A 22,202-nucleotide genomic window follows, 5' to 3' on the forward strand; every position below is an offset into this window, starting at 1 on the left:
TAGACGTGATAGTAATATGTTTCAACATGTGTTTTTATTATGTTTCGTAAAAATAATTAAATGTTTCAATAACTTAATTTTGTGTTTCACCGCGGATAACTCAATGTTTTGCTAATGAACGAAAAAGTGTGGGAACTCATCTCTCTCTCTCCTACCATTCTATTGGCTCTCTCACCATGCATGCATGTGTTAGTGACCTTAAAATTTTTTTTCTTGTAAACTGCTTATCCGATGAATGATTCGATCACACCGTTGAATTCGTTATATTTAAATCTTTACAACAAGATATCACATGATTATATTTTAATGAAAGAAAAATATATGTTCCAAGCAATAAAAACTTAATGTTTCATACGTGATAGCAATATGTTTCACCATGTGTTCTTATTATGTTTCACAAAATTTCTATATGTTTCATAGGCTCATTTTTATGTTTCACCATGTATAACTTAATGTTGCACCAACGGTCAACTGGAACATTTGACCGTCCGATTTTTTTTCAACATCGGACGTCCGATTTGTAGCTCTCTTTTTTATATTTTATGACCAACCGTTCATGTTTCTTAATTATTTATGCCCAATAGTGATGTAATTTAGGATTTTTTATTTAACTATGTAATTAATTGAGCCACACAAATTAGTTATTTCTATTCATCCACATGTTTCGTGTACATATAGGATTAATCGTTCTACAACACTATAATTTTGGTTGATTAGAACTAATAAGATGAGACGGATTTGCTTATTCAAATGGGGTCACATAAAAGGTGGTCAACCCAAATAGTCTAATCCCTAAACTGAAGAGTCTAACCGAGCGACACCCTCCATCCCCGCGCGCGTGATGTGTTCATCGCATACGCTGGCCAAATCACAAAATCAAAGATAGATTAAAAGCCCAATCGTGGCAACTAGCCAACTATCATCCAAATTCCGTATCAAACAACACAATAATATTAAACCAAAATTAAGGAAGGAGTATAGTGTATTGCGATCCAATACATTTTTACCTGTTGCAACACACTGGCCATTTTTCTAGTAATAACAAATAAGGGTACCCAATAAATAATGACCAGCAGAACAGAGAATTTTTAGAGGACATCAATCATCTTATAACTCACGAAAATCGTGTCAACAGATAAACACAACGTGCTGCAACTATGCTGCAAAGGAAGTAATAAAAAACAGGTGATCCCACTCGCGCACGCGTATGTATGTCTATTCCCTATCAACACACGTCCACATCTAAAATCTTTGTCAACAAATGGAAACAAACACCTGAACGCGTCCATACAAGAACGCTGCTTATATATTACAGAAGAGCAAAAAAGATAATAATGGCTGGGTGCTTTCGGTGATTCCAAATCCGCACGCTGTTCAGCCGTCAGGGATGTACACTATGCGAATGCTAGATTGGCAACTCATGTTTCGTGTTTCCTCCCACTCATATCATCTGGCTACAGTTTTGCTCAAGGCATGTTTCATCAGAATGCGGAGCTCAGAGCACCACGTGCCGCCTCACGTTTCATCTCTGCGGCTTTTCCACTTCCACGGAAGTACATGTATACTTGCTGCATGTTGAGTGAGCAATCAATGGTCATGATCTAAAATGAAAATTTGACTAAGAAACGATTGAAATGTATGTAAGAATGTCCATGCTATGTTGAACCTCTAACGTGAACATGATGATATTCACCAGTAAGGAACCGAGGACAAATTTTTTAACTCATTTCCCAAAAACTTGCCATCAGAGGAATTCCTTTGGATTTTAGATATTACATGCTAACTAAGTCAAGCAATCAGATCATTTGGCTTTTAGAGATTATGTTCTAACTAGTAACTACAAATGAGGAGATAGAATGTGTAATAAACCATAGGCAGACCAAGATTTCCAAATAAAACTGATATATGGTTCAACCATACAAATAACACGAGGGGATAGCACCCACCTGAATGACACCAATGCTCAGCAGTGACTCAAGGCAGAATAATCCAAACCCGACAAAGTAAAATATCTGCCAAGTGAAAATAGTTAGGAGGTATTATAAGATATGTGAATCCAGTATATGGCTTTCATAGGCTGACTAAGCCAGCCAGAAAGATGCATGTGGTGGTATATGGCAAGCTATCAACACCATGCAAAAAGCACATGAACCCAGTAAAATGAAGATGCAACTTCACAAGAAAATTTAGTCCTGACAACAAATTTGAAAGACCTATTACAAGGATCAACGTTGCAATAGATACTTACCCCCACTATAGCACTCCTGCCTATGACATCAATGGCAGGCAAAATCCCACTAGTAACAAGAACAGCAGATATTCAGTCAGATATTTTTTTAAAAAAAAACAGAAATATACTATAATAGAATGATCTAAAACCGGAATATATATCATGGACAGTATGAAGCAGGACTATTTTTTACTGAGCAATTCAGAGGAAGACAACCAAGATTTGGAAGGTTGTGGTACCAAGATTTATCAGACTCTAAGCAACAGAAGTTCAGACTGATTGGATTGTGGTTCTTGTAAACCAATGTGAGCGAACTTCTCAACACATTCAACAACAAATATGATCGTCGTAGAATTTGTCTGCATGTAGCCAAGTTTACACTTTTTCCTTATAGATCCAGTACTAGGACCACAGGTTATGTGCCTTAGAAACATCCTATTGTTTCTGCAATGGTTCGATTGCAGAGATGTATTCACAGCTCATGGAGAAGGCAATAGCTGGTTCAGGAACATGAGGCTTGACAAGTATATTTACCAGCTTCTGACAAATCATTCAATGGAACTGCGATTTATTTTTTTGGATATTTTTTTTTGGGGAAGAAACATAAATAAATAAGGAAATTTTGTAGTTCCTCACATCTAGTGTCGTTTACAACTTTACGGCCTACATGACATCTCAGGCAGAATGCACACAAGAAAAAGAATAGGGGAGACTCACGCCAAAGATTTTCCTTTGAAAGGAAAAGGAGGAGCCACAGCTGCCCACACACAGAAGATTATATGAATCTGGAAATGGACAAAGATTGTTAGTTAGCTATGAAGTACAGATGAATTTGTTCATGCTTGGCTCATCTAATTTAATGCTAAGATATGACTGAAAAACCTTTAGTTTAGATTATTTTACCAGGTAAAACAGAAAAAACCACCCAAACTTCAAAGCACTCTCAGTTCTGTAACAGGCATTGAAAAAAGAACAAGACACTAGCGTATTAGATATTTTAAAAGGTGAAAAAGTTGTGTAGCCAACAATGCTCATTTAATATATCCAACCTCATTGCATTATAAAGAGGGCGGTACCATAACACATAAGCACCAGGTACACCAGATATGAAGTAGATAATAGCAAGCAACCAGATAATAACACCTGTCAAAGCACAGAACACCTATTAGTTTTGAGTGTCAACATTCATGGCACATTTCATACAATGTAGACGGTTGGGTACACTTTAGCTTTACCTTCCCCTTTTACCCATGCGGTTGTGGTTGCTATGATATTCCAAAATAGGCAGGCTGCCAATCCTGCATGAGATCACAGGTATGGACAAAAGAACTACCAATTTAGCAATTCTATACAAAATCCATGAATGAGCCTCTGTATAACAAGATGCTTTCATGAAGAACTTATCAGTTCACTCAATAATGAGAATGATAAATCCTTTGGCTAAGTCAATAAATTTGAATCTATACTTATTATTTTTTTGTTCTGTTGGTAATTACATTACAAGCATATAATATGGATGGAAATAATGAATGTAACATGCTCAACAAAAAGAACACAATACTATTGAACACCACTAGAGCTTACCCAAAAACGATGAAAATGCAAGGTACTGCATTCTTTGTAGATGAATAGGTATCTCATTTGAAATATTATGGTGAATGAGAGGGAAAAAGGGTGGCCAATTTTTATCTTCAATGACAATGCCAGCTGCAAAAGAGAAGGGTGAAGTTAGGTAAATAAATAGTAAGCAACTTTGTAAAGGGCATCTTAGCTACAACAGTAGAAACAAATGCTAGCAGACAATGCAAAAGACGTATCAAATCAAATCCCAGAACGAACCCAAACTGCAGCTTCTCTCTATCTCTCTCCTTTTTTTTCCTTTTGAAAGTAGCCCAAACTAGATCCATGCAAATTAACTCCAATGTCATAAAAGAATGCAGCTATAAATTATTAATCTGGGAAAAGGAATCCACTCATCGAAGTCAAATATCACCAATACGGCTATACCATACACTGATAATTGATAACCCTGATATCCCGTCCTATAAAAACCAAATTGATTATATTTATGTTGATTTCTCTGTGGAAAAATTCCGCAATAACACAACTTACTCAACTTGAGTTGGCAAGCAAAACTTTCACGCCTCTACCAAACATTGCTTGCATATTCAAATCTTTATGCTAAGGAAACAGCTAAAACGGGTCAGCAAAAAGAAAGAATGCAAACTGTACCTTGGGCTGCAGCCTCTTCCTTCCTTTTCAGTTCCTATGGCAGGGAGACAAAGAAGGAATCAGATCAGCATTTAGATAAAGAACAATGCATGATATGAAACACGGAACACGACATTAACAAACAAATCCCATTCGTGGATTTAGAAAAACACTCTAACATCTCACACGAAGTTCAACATAGTAATTACCCAGGCTCAAGAAACATGGTTTTTCAAGAGAACTATTCACTGCAAAAAAAGATTTGTTCATATGCCACACCTTAACTAAGCAACCTTACTAAAAAATTGAAATAAGTTTCCTATCTTGCTAGCAAGTTGAAAGATGTAAAAGTCATCATTTATGTAATAGCAGATATGTTATGTGACCAATAAGAATGCAAGCAAGTTCTGCTTTTGCTCATAGGCTTTAAGACATGAAGGCATCACCAACAGGTAGTTTCTCCAGTAATTTCGATCAACATATGCTATATATTCAGTAAGTCCAATAGCTAATCATGCTCTACAATTCTAGTTGGTTTTGGGCGTGCTGAGGCACAAAACATCTGATAAAAATTTACCGAGTACCGACCAGTATACGGCTAAAAATTTACCGCATTGCTATGGTCAAATCATCTGGTAATTACCAAATAGCATCTAGGAAATTATCAGGACTGTAGAGTTCTTGTTCATAAAATAGAAGGATTTGTAACCAGCAAAGAGCACAGGAGAAATTAAATCAGGAATTGTAAGGCACACACCCTTTCTCTTTTGTTTAGTTCAGCTTCCATTGCCTGGAGTTCTTTCTCCTTTTTCTTCAAATCCTAAATTCAAAGAAATGGATGCAAGACATAAGGAATCATCCAAAAACAAACCAAGAATGCCTGAAATTAACTTGGCAGATGTTATAAATAAAGGAATAACATAATATTCTTCTAACTCTACATTATAACACAACAAATACTGACCATGGCAAAACAATTTATGGTGTGCATCATGTATTGACAGCAAGAAGCTCAAATAACACTAGTTTTTAGTGGATATAACATTCTCAAAACTAGAAGTCCATACGATAATGAACATGAAATGGAATTGCATGTACCTTAGACGAGTCAAGAGGAATGTCCACATTGTAAAAATCAGCTGGCTCATGGGAGAGAGGTGGGAGTCGAGAATTGTTGGCAGGAGGAACACTTCCTCCCTGCAATATAGGAGGAATTGCAAGGCAAATAAATCACAAAGTAGTAGAAAATAACATGAACATTATAGGCTTGTGTGCAACCAGTTACAACACGATTTTTATGAGTTACAACTACAACTGACCTGAAGTGAGGTACAATTTTCCACGTAAATAAGAAGTGCCAACATATAATAGTATATCAAAGAACTACTAATGCAGAAACATCAAAAGTTTTGATGACACATGCCTGCGAAAATAGTGTCTTACAAGTTTAGTCTTAAAACGATACAGAAGGTAGAGCACTTGTCATCGCATTGCATTTTCAAAATAGCAGTTAATGGAAATCAAAATTGGAGATCCTTCCTGAATAATTTCGTAATTACACTAATAGACTAAACAAGGCATGGTACCGAGGCAACGAGCGCAAACAATTCTGTGTAAACCAAACTAGTTCCAGGTTGTACTTGCAGGTTGCAGCACACCAAAGGTACCACCACATTGCTCTAGCATGCTACAAATCCGAATTCCGAGTTCCAGCAAAGAACTGTACTACTACCACATACATTCTCCAATTCACCCACCACACCCAGATCCATAGTTGAACAATCACTCCGCAAGCAATTAACCTACACAGGCCTAAACAGCGTAATCTCGCCTACTCCAACCACCAAAAGAAAAAAACGCATCTCGCCATCGCACCCTCCTCCCACGCGCCAGATCCAGCCGCGCCGGAACCCAAGCAACGACGGATCCCAAATGCGGCCACCTCCTACGTAGATCAGATCAGGAGAACCCACCCCGAGATCTACGCGAACAGCGAACCTTCTCGAATATACTAGCGCGGGGGTGGAACGAGGGGGAGCGAGCACTCACCGCGAAGGGATTGACGTCGTCGTCCTCGAAGCCGTTGCGGCCGTGCTTCCCCGCCATGGCCGCCTGCCTACTCCGCCGACGGCGACGACGGCAACGACGATGGCGGCGAGTCGGCGACGGCGATGGAGGCGGTGGCCAACCGCTGCAGCAGCTGCTCCACTAGCGTGCGCTGTCTCTCTCTCCGCGTAGTCCCCGTGTTGTAGTGCGGGGAAAGAGGAGAGAAACGGCGGATGACAGGTGGGGTCAGAGGAGGCTGTCGGTGGGCCCAGGAATGCTAAAGCCCGTATGTTTCGGGGCTGTGTGGGCCGGCCTGGTCAGTCTGCTGTGGACCGACTCGATTTTCCAGTTGCAGGGCCCGTCATTTCGGCCCATGAAAAATGATCGATAGACGTGCCGGAAAAAAAACTTTTAAAAATCCCGGCTTAGGATCACCACGATGTTGATGTTTTTGAAAGTTTTTTAAAAATCCCGGCTTAGGATAATAAGGCCCTCTTTATTTAGGCTTGTAAACCAATTTATAAGTCGAAAAGTCTAAGCCAAAACAAACAAGTAGCTTTTTCATTTGGTTTTTTTTTTTAAGCCATAAGCCACTCTAACACTATTAAGCCAAAAGCTAGGTTGGAGAAGCTTTTTTGGCTTATATGAGATAGATGTATGACTCCACCACTAAACTTAGGACATTAAATCCACTGGCTTATAAATCATATAAGCTAATAAACTGACTTAAAAGTTTAAGCTAATAAGTCTAAGCCTATATAAAGAGGGTCTAATAAAAGGAAAATGGAAAATGCGTGGTCCAGGCTTAGGATCACCACGGTGTTGATGTTTTGGCCCATGGAGGATTGGCCTCCTTTGTGTAGCGTATGTTTGCTTTCGTATTGGCTTCGGAGGCGAGTCTACTTCGGCAAAGATCGGAGTTGTTTTGGATTGTTCATGGCGCGGCAGCTGCAGCATACTTGTCTCGTGAGTCGTGATCTCGTCTAGCGGTACAAGGGCGACGTATTTTTCCCCTACCTATCCGAATGGCCGTGTGTAAAAATTTTTTGCATGAACCCCGCACGAAGACAATGCAATCTGAAAACGACGTTGAACAAACAAACGGATTTGGTATAAGCATAATGCATCGCGATGAAAAGATTGTTTGAATCACAGGCGTTTGCCTACAAAAAGATGGCCTTGTAATCGGTCCGTCAACTGGAAATTTAGGGTTTGTCTGGATTGAAGCAAAAGCTTATCAGCTAAAATTTAAATTTTCAACTTTAAATTTAGAGCTGATTTTGAGGTTTTTTCATCGAAGATTATTTTCAGCATTTGCTTTTAGATCGCTAAGAATACGTATATAAAAGTTTTGAGTAAATTCCCTGTGTATCCCTGAAAACACACTCAATCTCTTTCATGCCCATGAAATTTACCCAATCCCTTATATACCTCTAAGATTTCAACTTGATTCCTTTCATGCCCCTACCGTTACATTTTCCTTCATTTCACTATTGCGTTCGGTTGCAAATGTCTTTTTTGCCCTTGATGCTTTAGGTTTGAATATAAGCTTGAAAAACGATTGAAAATTTTATTTGACTGCAAAGTATGTGCATTTTATGAAACTAATGAGACTATATAATTAGTGCGAAAAATTTTGACATAAATTTTGAAAATAAAACATATGTAATAGATTAAAATTTTTTATTTGAAATTTTAATAGGACAATGGATTTTTTTATCAGGAGCATTCATAAAAAAATTATTGTGAGCATTCATAGTCCTATCTTTGTAGAAATGCTCCTCCCTTTTATGACTTTTTCAAGAAAATAAATACATATTTTTTATTTCATTATCTAAAAATAAATTTGGTAATAAATAATGCATTGCACAGCAAACTCATAACTATAATAGTCTCATGCGACAAACTTTTACATTTTTAATAATGTAATTAATAAATTTCTATGTTCATCACAAGGGTAAAATAGGTTGTGTTTAGTTCCACGCCAAAATTGGAAGTTTGAAAAAAAATTAGAACGATGTGATGGAAAAGTTGGAAGTTTGTGTATGTAGGAAAGTTCATTGTGACGGAAAAGTTGAAAGCTTGAAGAAAAAAGTTGGAATCTAAATAAGGCCATAGTCTTTTTTGATAGAAATTAGACGGTCAACAGACGATAGGGGTATGGAAGGGATCAAAATCAAATTTTGGGGGTATACAGAGAAAAAAACAAAATTCAGGGGCATAAAGAAGATTAGCTAAAAATCAGGGGTATACAAGAGATTTTCTCAAAAGTTTTATTTACAAATTACTTTTCGTTTGCAAATATGCGAAGCTGTTAACAACTAAATTTGGTAATATCAACATCGGAAAAGAGGATTAGATCTAAGTGGAGTCAAAGGCGAAGATTGATTCGGGAACAGAGTAAGAATCGGCTGGAGTCCAGATCGGCTACGATTGGGATCGGCTAAGTCCGAGTCAGACTGGGTTAAGTGATACAGCCGATTCCGACAATGCGACTTGGTGTATGACATCGGGTTGAGTTGATATGCTTCAAGATGATTGCCATGCATGGATAGAGTCCCGAGAAGTCAATTGTATCTATTAATTAGGATATTTTATATAATTTCCTTAGAGATATGTTTGGGCAAAAGTCTGCCGCAAAGACTTATGATATCTTAGAGTTTGTTAGAGATAAGAGTCGTGTCCGATATGGACATAGTTTGTAATTTTCAGGTATAAATAGACCCCGAACCCCATGTAATCAAATAACACACACGTTCAATACAATTTCGGTGCATCGCCACTCTTTTGCTTTAGTTTTATTTCGACGAGTTCTTTCTTTCGGGTTGAGCTGCATCGGTTTCGATCTTCAATAAGAGGTAAAACTTGTTATGACGGTTTGCGTTCTCGGGATTAGTGCTTCCATCTTTATGATACTCTAATCTTGTTTATGTAATTCGTCGAGTTATCATATATCTTACATAATCTTTGGCAATATCATTATCTAACCTGCAGTCGGCTAACATCTATCAGTAGAGGGCAGCCGATTAGGTTAGATACCGACGTTGATTTAGATTATATAAAATATCTACCACACTATGAAACTTCCAGTGGCTTGATTGTCTAGATATTGTTCTTCTTTTCATACTTAATGCTGCATTAGTTGAGTTTGATCTATTAAGTCGTGCTTAGAATATAAATCTCTAGCCTACCTTCTGGTTGCCGATTAGGGTAGTATCGAGGTTTCAGCTGATCCTATCTGATTTAACTACATTTGCTCTATATGTTTTATTGACATGTTAAATCTGCCATTTATGCCAAGATCTTATTGCATCTAAGTATATTAAGCTTCTGTTTGGTATATTCTGCTTGTTTTAATATCTTAACATAGAGTTGTATCGGAGTATTAGCCGATACATGCTAGATCTATCTGATCGGCTATGCTATGAACATATATAGTCTTGTTGTTAATACATATTTCGATCTAAGTGATTTATACTGTCTCGGCATGGCGACCGATCTATCCCAATCACTTGATTTAAGTATATATCGACCCCAGGATTATATATTGTTAATATCTACAGCCGATCGAGTAGATTTAGTTCTTTATTATCCATTTACAACTGCCGATCGATTTACATATGATATCGGCTCGAAGATAAATGATATGTCATCGGCACCTAGCCGATCAACTATCATTTATGGATTTAACCATGGTTTCTTTATTTTTATTTCTTGTTGATTGCAGGATTCAATCAACTGGCACGCTAGCATATCCGAAGGCGAGTTTTGGACCTGCACTGGAGTTAAGCAGATCTCCCAGGCCTCGTGTTTTCCATCAACAGAAGCAAAACGATGGCTCCGATCAATGGTATTTATGAATGTTTTGTTTGATGGCAATTCTTGCCCACACTAATACAAACTTTACTCTGATAATTTTGGTTGTGCTAAAATATGCCAATGTTTTAAAACTACCAATATTTTAATATGATAAAAATTGGCTTCAAACCATACTAACCATTGTAAAACATCGATCAATTTTTAATGGCCAAGAGCCCAAGATCACTAAAAGATTTATGCCGCATATGTAACCCTAACCACCACTCCCCCTTTCATTAGCCATCACCTCTCCCCCAAGTCATCCACCACTGTGTTAACAGTGAAATTTGGTAAGCCCAAAGTTACCATCGGTTTAGAGTCAGTATCGGCTTCAAAGTTCTAGAATCAGCCGATGGGAGTCAAGTCGCCACGATGTCATGTTCTTGGTGGAGTCGGATCAATCAAAGGAAGCTTATCTAGAAGAGTTCGAGTTCAAGAAAGATGCGACATGATAGTTATCTATTAATTAGGCATAGTTTGTTAGTTTCCTTTTATCTTTAGGAAAGTGTGTTTATGTCCGATAAGGACTTTATCTTTTCCTTTTTAGTTTCTTTCTTGTCCGATAAGGACTAGTATCTCCCTATGGGTATAAATATGTACACCCGGAGTCATTGTAATCTATCAATCTATCGATCAATAATACTCTCGGCGCATCGCCACCCTCTTCCCTGAGGTTTTTACTTATCTTCCGGCGGAACTTGGGCACCTGACACAGGGCTGCATCGGCTTTCGATCTCCAGCGAAGGGGTAAGTCCTACGTTTCGTTGGCCCAGGCAATTGTCTCATCTACATCAGCGTCGTTCAAGGCTGCATCAGTACATCCGACCTCTTGGATCGCTCTGGTTTGGTTGATATATTTGCCTACCTGATATCTCAATTCTGTCTCTAATTGCATTGTGTTTAGAGACGCATCGGTTTAGTTGGGACTGTCTCGGTTAGGTCTGATCTCCTGTCTTAGCCGATATATCTCTACAATCATAATGCTGTTCTAAATAGATTTGTTATATCCATCACATTAGACAGATCTATCGGCTCATCGAGTATTAGATTATCATATACAATCTCGTGCTGCATCGGTTAGGTTCGATCTACTAGATTGTTGTTGATAATATAAGTCTTGTTAAGCCGATAGGTTCGTGCTAATGTTTTATCGGGGTGCTAGCCGATAAGTTATCTGGACGTTGCATCGGCTTGTAGGGATTGCATATACATATAAGTTGGATTTAGCCGATGGCAACAAAGGTTTCACTGTTTAATCTAATCTTGTGGATCTTATGACATCGGACCTCCAGCCGATGTGTGCTTTATCCTTCGGATCAATATTTGTTCTACTATTTCATATTGTTAGTCGATTGGTTTCTACTGGATTATATTGCTATATTATATTATCATCAGCCGATTGCCTTTATATCATTATCTACATTGGACATATAGCCGATTGCTTAAACCCTATCGCTATTGGCTGGTATCGGCATCGGCTATTATCGACTATCGGCTGGAACTACTCCATCGGCTTGTCAGCCGATCGACTGTTTGATCTATTATTTGCAAATCTTATCAGTTGCAGGATCAAACTGACTGGCACGCCCGCATCTCATTAATCTTTGGACCTGCACAGGAGCTAAGCAGATCTCCTAGGCTGGTGTGTTCGATTTTTTCGTCAACACACTGCCGCCACTCTCTCTCCATTCTGCTGCTTGTTTACCACCATGTCTATCTTAGCGGCAACACCGGCAAGTGAGAGTTGTCGACTGCTCTCTTCCTCCTGTACCACCACCATCTCGAGCGGACCTATTGATGCTATCATCCTCTCCAAGTGATATTAAGCCTGGAGGGATTCCCATAGCTCGCCTCTTCTCATCTTCGCCTGCTCATACCACCGTCACACCCCTTGACCACATGACCTCTCTCCTCCCCGCTCATCATCCTTCCTCTGTCCCCGTGGCTCTGGCACCACGGTCCAACTGTTCCTTTTTTATCTTGCTATATATCTGAAGCCTCCCTCACCATTTCCTATCCCCTCCTTCGTCTCCATCCCTAAAATCCAAATCAGGTGTCGTTGAGAAAGTCGTTACCTCGTCACCTCATCTGGGACATATACTTCAAGTAAAATACTTCGATGTGAACCGATGCGAACCGAACAAAACATCCCATACCAAAATTACCCCTAAAGTATATTAAGAGATTACTTACCTACCCTTTAAAATAAACGGTTCAGATTAATTCTACTCGGAGTATAATACTTCAAGTATATTCAAGTATATTGCACCGGAGTCAATTATCTACGCTTGACTGAAGTTGGAAGACGATCAACAGACCGTTGGATCAAAACGTCCATTAGTCGATTGAAATTTGAGGAATTTTCCATTGACCGGTGAATAACAAAGGTGGTAACTTTAAAAGAAAAATTTGTGAAAGATCACTGTGACTATAGAACATCTAGCCATCTAGGTAGGCTTTCCCAGCTGCAACAAATCATGCTGGCGCTTTTGAGCGACAAATTGCTGCAAGATGGGTGAAAAGCTCCAACGTTCGGGACAGTACAAAAGGCCTGCACATAACGGTTGAAGAGCTGAGCAGATTAGGACTATCATCAAGAGGTGTACTACACCTCATCTGAACTGCGTACATCGGATGTTCGGATGGAACTAGAAAAAAAATAGTAACTGCCATATGGGATGTTTGATACTAATTAAAGTAGTAATAAAGTAGTAATAGTAAACTATTGGTAAAACTTATTTCATAACCAGATTAATTCGTGAGACGAATCTATTGAACCTAATTAATCTATGATTAGCCTATATGATGCTACAGTAAACATGTGCTAGTTATGGATTAATTAGGCTTAAAAAATTTGTCAAGCGAATTAGCTCTTATTTATGTAATTAGTTTTGTACTTTAAATTAATATTCAAACATCACGTGCTAAAGTTTAGTACATGATCCAAACACCAGCAAACTTCCTCCCACTGATCTAGAACTGTACCTCATCATATTTTAATCGCACATTGATCACACCACTAACCCTGATCAGTGGCGGCTAGCTCACACTCCCAGTCCCAGAGCCTCACTACTCGTCCTGCCCTTTTGACTCCCGGTCTCCCACCCCCTCTTCACACAAATCAAAGCACAACGGAGGGAAACCCCAAGCCACTACACTAGTGTTCCTCCACTTCTCCTCTCGTCTCTCTCGCGTCTCGCGCGCGCTCGCGGGAAATGCCATTGTAGAGGTAGCTGGAGCTGAAGCGGGGGAGGGGAAGCTAGGGAGTGGGATCGATGGGTTGCTGCGTCAGCAAGAAGAGCGATGAGCTTCTGCCGGGGTCCGCGGCGGCGGCGGCGGGGGAGGAGGTAGAGGCTCCCCGGCGGCGGGTGGATCAGGCGCGCGACCCGCCGCCGACGGAGGAGGAGAAGGTCAAGGAGGTGCTCTCCGAGACCCCGGCACCCAGCGCCAGGGCGAGGCCGCGGCAGAGGCGTGTTGCGGGCGCCGTGGCGCCGTCGGTGGAGCGAGGAGGAGGAGGAGGGGAGAAGGTGGCCAGGGCGAAGGAGGGTGGTGGTGGTGGTGGTAGGGTGAGGGCGCGTCGAGCGGTCGGGGCGGAGCGTGCCACCAGCGAGAAGTCGGAGGCGGCCTCGGAGTCGTCGGTGGCTACCACGGCCACGGGGCCCGAGCGGTCACCGGGGAAGCCGGCCAGGAAGCGCGCCGTCGTGTCCGGCGAACTCGGCCGCGCCAGGCGGGACAGGGGACCCGCTGCGGCTGTTCACGGCGCCGGCCGCCCCGGGGGAGGCCGCGCGTCTCCCTCCCCGCCGCCGCCGCCGCGTCGCGAGCCTGGCGAGCGGCCCACCCGGAGGTCCCCGTCTCCCGCCACGAAACGGCCACCGGACCAGCGCCGCACCGCCGCCTCGGCCGGCGCTGCTGCCGGTGCCGCCTCGGGCCCCCAGCGGAAGCCGCCCGTCCCCCCGAGGCCGTGCGGCCGCGCCTCGCCGCGGCGCGCGCAGGAGACGAACTCACCGGCGTCGTCGACGACCACGACGCAATCGCGCGGGCCTCCTCCGCATTGCTCGTCCCCACCGCCACCGCAGGATGCCGGTGCCTCCGCCGCCGGCGCCGGCGAGGAAGTGGCCGGCGGCCGCGGCGAGGGGAAGGAGTCGCTAGACAACCCTTCGGTGGCCATGGAGTGCTTCATATTCCTCTAGCTCTCTAATCCTCTCATTTCCCAGTCCAAAGCAAGATTAGGAGTAATTAATTAAGTTTAGGAGATGTTGTTATGATGACACCGTAATCACGCTGGTAAATTTTCCTCCTTGGGTTGGATTTTTTATCCCTAGGAAGAAGCCAATCTCAGCTTTATATATGTACTGTACTAAGCAGCGCCGTCTGATACAGATTGGATGGCTTGGATGTGCTTTTGTAGTCTACACTGTGTCTAGCTTCTGTATGATCATCGTGCAACATTGAAGCCACTGCTCGTGTGTTTTTTTTGGGTATCCATGGCTCCACATGGTTTCCTTCTTCCATGGTCCATGAAACGATCTGTTCTGTTCACTTGGGCATTCATTGAATGAAACCTTGCATAATGTATTACTCCTACATGCTCAAAGACAAGGTAGCAGTTAAGTCTTGGTGGCTATGTCCTGTGAAATGAAACTGAATTGCCGATCCAAATGCATATTGAATGACTCTGCGCTAGCTTTGCAGATGAAAGAAGCTTGAAGCTGGACCATATTCCATTCAATGCTTGCACGTAGGAGTAGTGGTGCTATACTCATATCTTGTGAGATTTGTGTCTTGTGTACTTGGTTGATAATAGTAGTGGTACTGTATTAAACACCAAGATATAGATAGATGCATTGAGAGTCATGGAGAGCAATGTTGATAGCAGCATGGTGCTGCAGCACTGCTGTTGGCTTTGGGTCCATCATATCCATCCCGCACGAATCGTTTTCGATTTAGGTCGCGCATAAACATCATCATACAGTCCATCGGCACTGCATCGCGTCGTGGCGTTGGTGCGGTCTTGCCTCCTCGGTTCGGTGCGGCCGCACGCATGCGGCTCTGGCGCGCGGCAGCGGCTGGTGAAATGGTGCTCTCCGTCGCAATGAAATCGCGACGCCGCAGCGGAAGCAGCAGCGGCGCGGTCTACGCAGGCAGCGAGCACGACGACAACCACAAACCACAACCCACGGCTACGTACGCGCTTCGGCACCGTGTCGGCGTATGCGTATTTGGCATTTCGATGACGAGCACACTACGCCCTCCCGCCTGCCGCCCACGAGGCCACGACCCCACTCGAGCGATCGGCAGTGCAGTGCGGCACGGCACGGGAGAGGAGAGCGGCGTGCGTGGGTTTGGTGTTGCTTTTGCGGTGTACGGGGGATCGATCGTGGGGCCGCGGAAACAAACGGCTCGTGCACGCGAGCGTCAGGCCCGATGCCCCCCCATTCGCTGCATGCGGTCCTGCGGCTTGGCATGGCATGGCAATGGCAGCTTCTCTCGGTCTCGGCCGCTGCTGTGTGCTGTGCTGCCTCTGCTCGCTCCCCCACGCGGCGCAGGCAGCGGCAGGGAGGAAAAGGGCACTCGCGTGCCGACGCGCGGGGGCACGCACGCAGAGTGTGACAGTAGACAGTGCGACAGTGTGATATGGAGGGTGGAGCTCGTCAGGCTCGGCGGCCTTTTTCTTCGCCACCCGTGTCGCAGCTTTCATCGTGGTCTGTTTCCTCCACGCATTTTCAGTTTTGGGATACAGCAGCTTTATGTTCTAGAACTAGTAGTGCGTGTTCAGGCTTTGAGCTGCATATGCCATTGCTTCCAGCCTTTCCAGCACACCATGGGCCTTTTCACGCAATGATCTCCCACGCAACTTCTCGTGCGAGCAAGGGCCTGGGGATGTTTTCCTCTCTGTAGGAAAAGCCCACCAAACAACTCAATAAACGAAGGGCCCAATCACCCAAACCGCTAAACGTTCCCAAGATTTAGTTCAATTTACAGAGCATAGGCAGAATGAGGAAAAAAAAACAAACACCACAATGGAAAAATTTATTCAGTACACTTTCCAAGCAATTTATTCCAAAGTAAACAGCCAGGGTTCCTTTTGTTTTCTCATAAGCACATTTTTTTTTCTCAAACCAGAGTACACGAAAAATTTTGATTAATTATCTGAACGAACGATTCCAAACCCGAGTCGGCGAGTCCTCAATCTTGTCAACGAAATTGACAAAATTTTCTCCTGCAATGCTCACATAGTTATGTTGAGAGCCCTTGACGATGCCCGCATTGGACCCGTGGTCAGAATTGTTATCAACTTGTTCAGCGAAAGCAGTCCATCATGCAGCTGATGCTGACTCTGCCCACTTGTTCACTACCTCTTTCAATTTGTCAAATCCCTGGTTTTATGCAAAAGATAGGTGAGATAATGCTGATGAAAAGCAACATCTATACTATATTCAGCTACTGCAATTCCACCTTTAGCGGAAAAGTTCATCTCAGCCTTATCCCCTACCCCTAGTAGATCAATTAACATATATGAACAATTATGGCAATGTGACTCAGTTTGATAATAAAAATATGCTAAGGAATCCCACACTGGCAAATGGCTCCTTTGCTAACAGAACGTTTTCTGCTTGGCTTAACAATTTACTATGACTAGGCTATGCATTGTATGGCCAACAACATCCATCAAAAATCTGATCTGGTTTGGCATTTTCAGGTGCAATGAGGCAGCAGATTCTGATTCAGTGTCCATGTTCGTTTAGCCCCTACTTGGTGTGGTTAATACTCTCAGAAGGAAACAAATCACTGTTCTTTGGAGTTTTTCTATTAAATTAGTAACTACGAGCACAGGAAGACCGTACAATGGACAAGAATAAGATATCTTTTGGGAACCATTGAGTGGCCAATCTACATGTGAGGTTCCAAATGATTCATCTCGAAAATCATTCACGAGTATTTGCAGAAAGATTACTCACCGTCCGGCGTGTGAAGCTACCAAAAGATTCACCTTCCTGACGTGTGCTGTTCCAATAGGAAAACAATGGTTCCAAAACCTTCTCAATATCTTGAAGCTTCACTTTATTCATAAAGGTTTCAGCTAGGGTACTCTGGTTTGGTGTTCCTCCAAGCCATATCTGGCCACAAAAGAAATGTTTAGTGAAGATAAAAAGAAGAAAACGCAATGACGAAAAACAAACTAAAAGAAAATGAAGCCAAACAAACATAGCCTAAAGGAAAATATTTTCAATATCTCCTATACCTGGTAACTGTTTGGGCCATCACCAACAAAGCCAACCTCTGCCATATATGGTCTAGCGCATCCATTAGGGCAGCCTGTTATCCTCACCACTACCGACTCATGGTCCTTGATGCCAACCTATTAATGAGAGAACATTATGTCAACTGACATGGATCCGATGCACACAATGTTCAAATTTTGTGACAAGACGACAGACTATACCTTATCAAAAACTGCTCTAATTCGTTTAAGAATCGGCAGAATCCCTCGTTCAGCTTCTGTTTGTGCTAGAGGGCACAGTGGTAAGGCAGGACATGCCATGGAAGTAATATTCAGGGGATCAACATCCTTTGGTTCCTACATACATAAAAGGCTAACTTGATTAAAATATTCCTACAAGCATACCGCCTTATTGAGAAATCAAACTGTTGGGGGGCAATCGAAGAAGAGACGCAGTCTGCTTTTAGTGCTATTTGAAATTTTCAACACGATAGAAACCTCAATATACCGGAATTAGTAACAATAAAAAAGACACAAGAATAGAATGTTGCACAACTTCAAAAGCAAATAAGCTTACAAGGATTTAATATTACAGGGAACTCATGGAGGGCAACATATTTCATTGTTACAGACCAGGGATATGATATAAGCGAAGGAAATCTTACCAGCAGGCCAGATTGAGCAAGAGCTGCTGTGATGGGATCTTTCCATGCTTGATCAATCCCACATAAGATAAGATTCTGGTTTGGAGTAATGCTAACTTCCAAATTGTACTTCTCAATAATCTCTCGTAGAGTTTTCTTTGCTTGCCCTGCGACACGACCATTATCAACATGCACTCCGTAGAATAATTTTCCATCACCCTGTAATAGGCAAATAATGAAAAATAATGTAACTTGGTACTCAGGAAATAACTAATTGTTAATGAATAAGTCCACACAACAGCAGATGGATCAAAATGGTCTTATGCTGACCGGAGTGTGACCAGAGTTTCCCAAACCGCCAGTAACCACGTGATTACTGCGGGGGTACGGTAAAAGGAAAACCGCGGTAACCTTCTTAAATTCAAATAAATTTAAAATATAATTTGAAATTTTGATAAATTTTATACGGTTTTGAACGGTTTGCCACGGTTACCGCGCGGTAACCGTGCTTACCGCCGGGGCGTGGTAACCCCGGACCCCGGTGGTTTGGGAAACCCTGAGTGCGACAGACTATAGAAGTATATGAGTATGCGACGTGGAAGTTGTACCCAGAGGAGCAAACACATCTAAAATTAGTTTATAAATGAAGAAAATAATTGCTCAAGTATGGAGGCATCCATCCTAAACAAGACTGCCTTTTAAAGATATCAGAGCCAGTATCTTTACCTGTTCCTGCCATCCTAGGTAGCTGTTGAACTGCCATTCGGGCAAAGGACGAGAATCTTCAAACTTCTTTCCATAGTATTTTTCGACTTCAGCCCGAAACTTCTCAATTCCCCAGTTATCAATCAGATACTTCATCCTGCTATATCGGCGGTCATCCCTTCTCCCATTTTCCCTCTGTGTGACGACTATTGCTTTTATAGCATACAATATATCTTCCTTAGGAACATAACCCAGTGGATCAGCCAATCGAGGGAATGTGGTCTCCACTCGGTGTGTCCTACCCATGCCACCACCAACCTGAAAAGGAGGTCAGAGATAACTAAATAAGAAATCTACGATTAAGAAAGCTGCTAAAAATATAAATAGGGCATTTGTTAAGACATTACATAAATGTTGAAGCCAACAGGCTCTCCTGCACTATCTGAAACAACAACAACACCGATGTCATTGGTCAGAATATCAACAGAGTTATCTCCAGCGACAGTGACAGCAATCTTGAACTTTCTTGGCAGATACTGTGTGCCATATATTGGTTCAGGGGAATCGGGGAAATTTGTTCCATATGTGTTGTCATTGCGAGCTTTCGTGACCTCAGGAGGTTCTTCGGCTGACATTATCTTTTCTCCATCCACCCACAGGTCATAATAAGCCCCAGATTGTGGTGTAAGAAGAGCTGCGATATTCTCTGCTGTTTCTTGAGCAAAAAGAATATCCTTCCTGACATAAGGTGCTGCAGGTGCAAGTACATTTCTGTTGAGATCTCCACAGGCACCTAATGATGAACCCATATTCTTTATAACAGTGCTGATGACAGTCTTCAGGTTCTTCTTAAGAACGCCATGCAGCTGAAATGTTTGTCTGGTCGTCAATCGGAGTGTTCCAATACCAAATTCATCAGCTAGCGTATCCATAGCCAAGTAAAGCTGGTTTGGAACTTTTCCACAAGGATTCTTTGTTCGGAGCATAAACGAGTAATTCTTCTGCCCACGAACATCACGGTCCGTCTGTTGATAGCTTCCATGAAATTTAATAAGCTGGACAGCGCTGTCATTAATATTGGGAGCCTCTGAGACCAGTTCCTCATTCAAAGGGTACCGAAGAAAATTGCTCTTCTCCTTGATGATCTCAACCTTGCTCCTCTTAACTTCAGATGCATCCTTCTTGAGTGGCTGCAGGCACACAATGCAAGGGTTCAGAACTGAAGCAACCACGAGTATTCCACTAGTATATCGTTGCACAGTATTTTGTATTGAGTGGTAGTGGAGATCAATATAATGTAACCAACATTGAAGAAGTAAATGAATAAGACAAAGCAATTGCTATAAGTTTATTACTAACGTCTACAAATGGAATCTTTGCAACCTATGACAGACCATTTTTTTTAAGGTATCGACACTACAAGGGAGACTGATTTGAACAAAAGCTCTCTCTTCATCTCTTAACTGATTACTAGCATATTACAGTTGCTGCACAAGAGAATCAACTGCAGACATTTGATCCAATACCACCTGGACAAATCCATCAACAGGTAAGGTGAATTCGGAAAATGAATCATCCAGGTGCTCAAAAACCATCACACACCATACCATTTTCAATAGGGGACCACTTCGATCAATTGTATATGATCAGTTAAACCCCCCACTGGAGATAAAAAAAAATCCTTCTCCAGACGGTAAAACCCGAAATCTCTCTCTCGCACGAGACGAGAAATCACGAGAGAAAACAAACAGCACTGGAAACTCACCGCGGAGACGGCGCGTATGCTGGCCGACGACGACCCGCCGCCGCCAGCGGGGGCCGCCGCGTGAGGGGTCGCCACACGGAGCGGCCTTCCGAGCATCCGCGACCTCTGCAGCTGCGCCGCGCCGCCGCCACCCCCACGGAACCCGTGGAACTCGGCTCCCCCCACCGCCGCCGACATCACCGGAGTCGGAGTCGGGGCCTTGGCTCGAGGTTTTCTCCGGGAGAAGAAGGGGAAGAGAGTGTCGAAGCGAGTGGGATATTTCGTGCGTGCGGGGCGCTTCGCTCGGTCGGGGTCGAGGGGCTTTAATGGCGTACGGGTCTACTCCTACGGGCCGGGGAGTGCGCCCCTGGCCCCACCGTGCGCGCCGTCCACGGTAGACCACTCAACGAGACCGGTGGTGGGTCCCACTGTCAGTGACACAGGATAGAGCCGCGGGCGTATGGACGCGGGTTCAGGTGGGCAAGGGTGGAGAGAAGACTTCCGGCAGTGGCGTGGCGACGAGCATCGCATCAGCGCTGACGACCGTGGCGCCCACGCGCGTCACCGCGGGAGGATGACAGGTGGGGCCACCCGTGCTGGGCCCCACGTGGCAGTGACTCCGGGGATAGCCGCCAAGTGGTGTGGAGGCGGCCTGGAGGCAGAGGCAGAGGAGGACCAGGATGAGATGCGCGAGTAGGTGTGCGTGCGATTCGACGGGTAGGGCTCCGGATTAGCCCGGGGATTTGTGTGGGTGCATTGAACCTGGACGTCTTTGTCCTCACAAAAAAAGCTTTTGATTCCCTTCTCTTCCCTAGCAGCCGCCCTCCCGCCGCATGAAGTGAGGTCAGAATTTCAGATCAGAGATTGTCTGTGTGCCTCAACCTTATGGCCACTTCTGTTTTACCGCGATTGATAGTGTCTCTTGGCCATGGAAACCGGCCGGATTTTGGCTGCTCTCGTGTCATACCCATCAGCAGCCAAAATATAATTTTCGTATTAGCAGCACAGTATTATCTATCAGGGCAAAATGCTGAACTACTAGCATCTGAGATGGCCACACGCATCTTGTTGATTTATACGGGTAACAGCTCCGTATCTGTATCCTGTTGTTTGTTCTTTTTCCCTTTATGTGATGCCCTTGTATTATCTAAAAAAAATTCGATGCCCTTGTGCTGTCAACTGTCGACGTCACGATCTCCCTTTTTTCCTTTAGACGTGGACACCAAAATCTTTGAAGATTTGGACAAAGGGACGGTACACGCTACACACTTTGGGCCAAATATCCCATTGGACTGCTATCGTGGTCTGCAAACGGCCCAGGCCAAATCTTCCATTGGGCTTCCGTAGTGGGCTGCAAACGGCCTATTATCCATGGGATGTCCTTTCCATCAACTGGGCCACACACTTCCACTACCTGAGGTGGGTTGGCTTTTTTAAACCTGACTCAATTGAGCCCAGTAATTTGCCTAAAACAAACATTTTTATCAGGGCATTTTTTTTCTAAAGATCATTTTGCTCGATTGATGTGTGGCCAAGCATGAA

General features: G+C 43.1%; 3 protein-coding genes across 4 annotated transcripts; 1 reads left to right on the forward strand and 2 right to left on the reverse strand.

The window, feature by feature from the left end:
- Window positions 1-1,063: 1,063 nt before the first annotated feature.
- Window positions 1,064-6,673, reverse strand: LOC4339247 (secretory carrier-associated membrane protein 3-like). 2 transcript variants are annotated; one of them, NM_001402596.1, is made up of 12 exons: window positions 6,491-6,673; window positions 5,540-5,638; window positions 5,199-5,261; window positions 4,463-4,496; window positions 3,815-3,937; window positions 3,466-3,528; window positions 3,280-3,373; window positions 3,134-3,179; window positions 2,948-3,015; window positions 2,249-2,297; window positions 1,947-2,012; window positions 1,064-1,568 (listed from the first exon to the last, which is right to left on the reverse strand). In NM_001402596.1, exons 1-12 carry the CDS (start codon window positions 6,545-6,547, stop codon window positions 1,482-1,484), a joined length of 849 nt encoding a protein of 282 aa, NP_001389525.1. In that variant the 5' UTR covers window positions 6,548-6,673; the 3' UTR covers window positions 1,064-1,481. The 2 variants fall into 2 exon arrangements, with proteins under 2 accessions (NP_001389525.1, XP_066166375.1); XM_066310278.1 differs by lacking the exon at window positions 1,947-2,012 and having other exon boundaries at window positions 1,086-1,601; window positions 2,221-2,297; window positions 6,491-6,661.
- A 6,786-nt stretch (window positions 6,674-13,459) lies between these two features.
- On the forward strand, window positions 13,460-14,826 carry LOC107277244 (uncharacterized). The gene has a single exon (XM_015783388.3). The coding sequence runs from the start codon at window positions 13,621-13,623 to the stop codon at window positions 14,533-14,535; it is 915 nt and encodes a 304-aa protein (XP_015638874.1). The 5' UTR covers window positions 13,460-13,620; the 3' UTR covers window positions 14,536-14,826.
- Window positions 14,827-16,374: 1,548 nt separating this feature from the next.
- Window positions 16,375-20,956, reverse strand: LOC4339248 (sulfite reductase [ferredoxin], chloroplastic). Its single transcript, XM_015784706.2, has 8 exons — window positions 20,682-20,956; window positions 19,324-20,106; window positions 18,938-19,234; window positions 18,233-18,430; window positions 17,790-17,924; window positions 17,589-17,705; window positions 17,305-17,463; window positions 16,375-16,722 (listed from the first exon to the last, which is right to left on the reverse strand). The coding sequence occupies exons 1-8, from the start codon at window positions 20,856-20,858 to the stop codon at window positions 16,663-16,665; spliced, it is 1,926 nt and encodes a 641-aa protein (XP_015640192.1). The 5' UTR covers window positions 20,859-20,956; the 3' UTR covers window positions 16,375-16,662.
- Between the last annotated feature and the right edge of the window lie 1,246 nt (window positions 20,957-22,202).

Source organism: Oryza sativa, chromosome 5 (genome assembly GCF_034140825.1).
Source record: "Oryza sativa Japonica Group chromosome 5, ASM3414082v1".
NCBI lineage: Eukaryota > Viridiplantae > Streptophyta > Magnoliopsida > Poales > Poaceae > Oryza > Oryza sativa.

Coding starts and splice junctions, on each gene's coding strand:
- LOC4339247 (NM_001402596.1), bottom strand. CDS start 6,547: ATGGCGGGGAAGCACGGCCGCAACGGCTTCGAGGACGACGACGTCAAT. Junction 3,374..3,465: donor CGCATGGGTAAAAGGGGAAG/GTAAAGCTAAAG, acceptor GTGCTTTGACAG/GTGTTATTATCTGGTTGCTT. Junction 2,013..2,248: donor GCAGGAGTGCTATAGTGGGG/GTAAGTATCTAT, acceptor TTCACTTGGCAG/ATATTTTACTTTGTCGGGTT.
- LOC107277244 (XM_015783388.3), top strand. CDS start 13,621: ATGGGTTGCTGCGTCAGCAAGAAGAGCGATGAGCTTCTGCCGGGGTCC.
- LOC4339248 (XM_015784706.2), bottom strand. CDS start 20,858: ATGTCGGCGGCGGTGGGGGGAGCCGAGTTCCACGGGTTCCGTGGGGGT. Junction 17,925..18,232: donor TTGCTCAATCTGGCCTGCTG/GTAAGATTTCCT, acceptor TTATGTATGTAG/GAACCAAAGGATGTTGATCC. Junction 17,464..17,588: donor ATGGCCCAAACAGTTACCAG/GTATAGGAGATA, acceptor TTTTGTGGCCAG/ATATGGCTTGGAGGAACACC.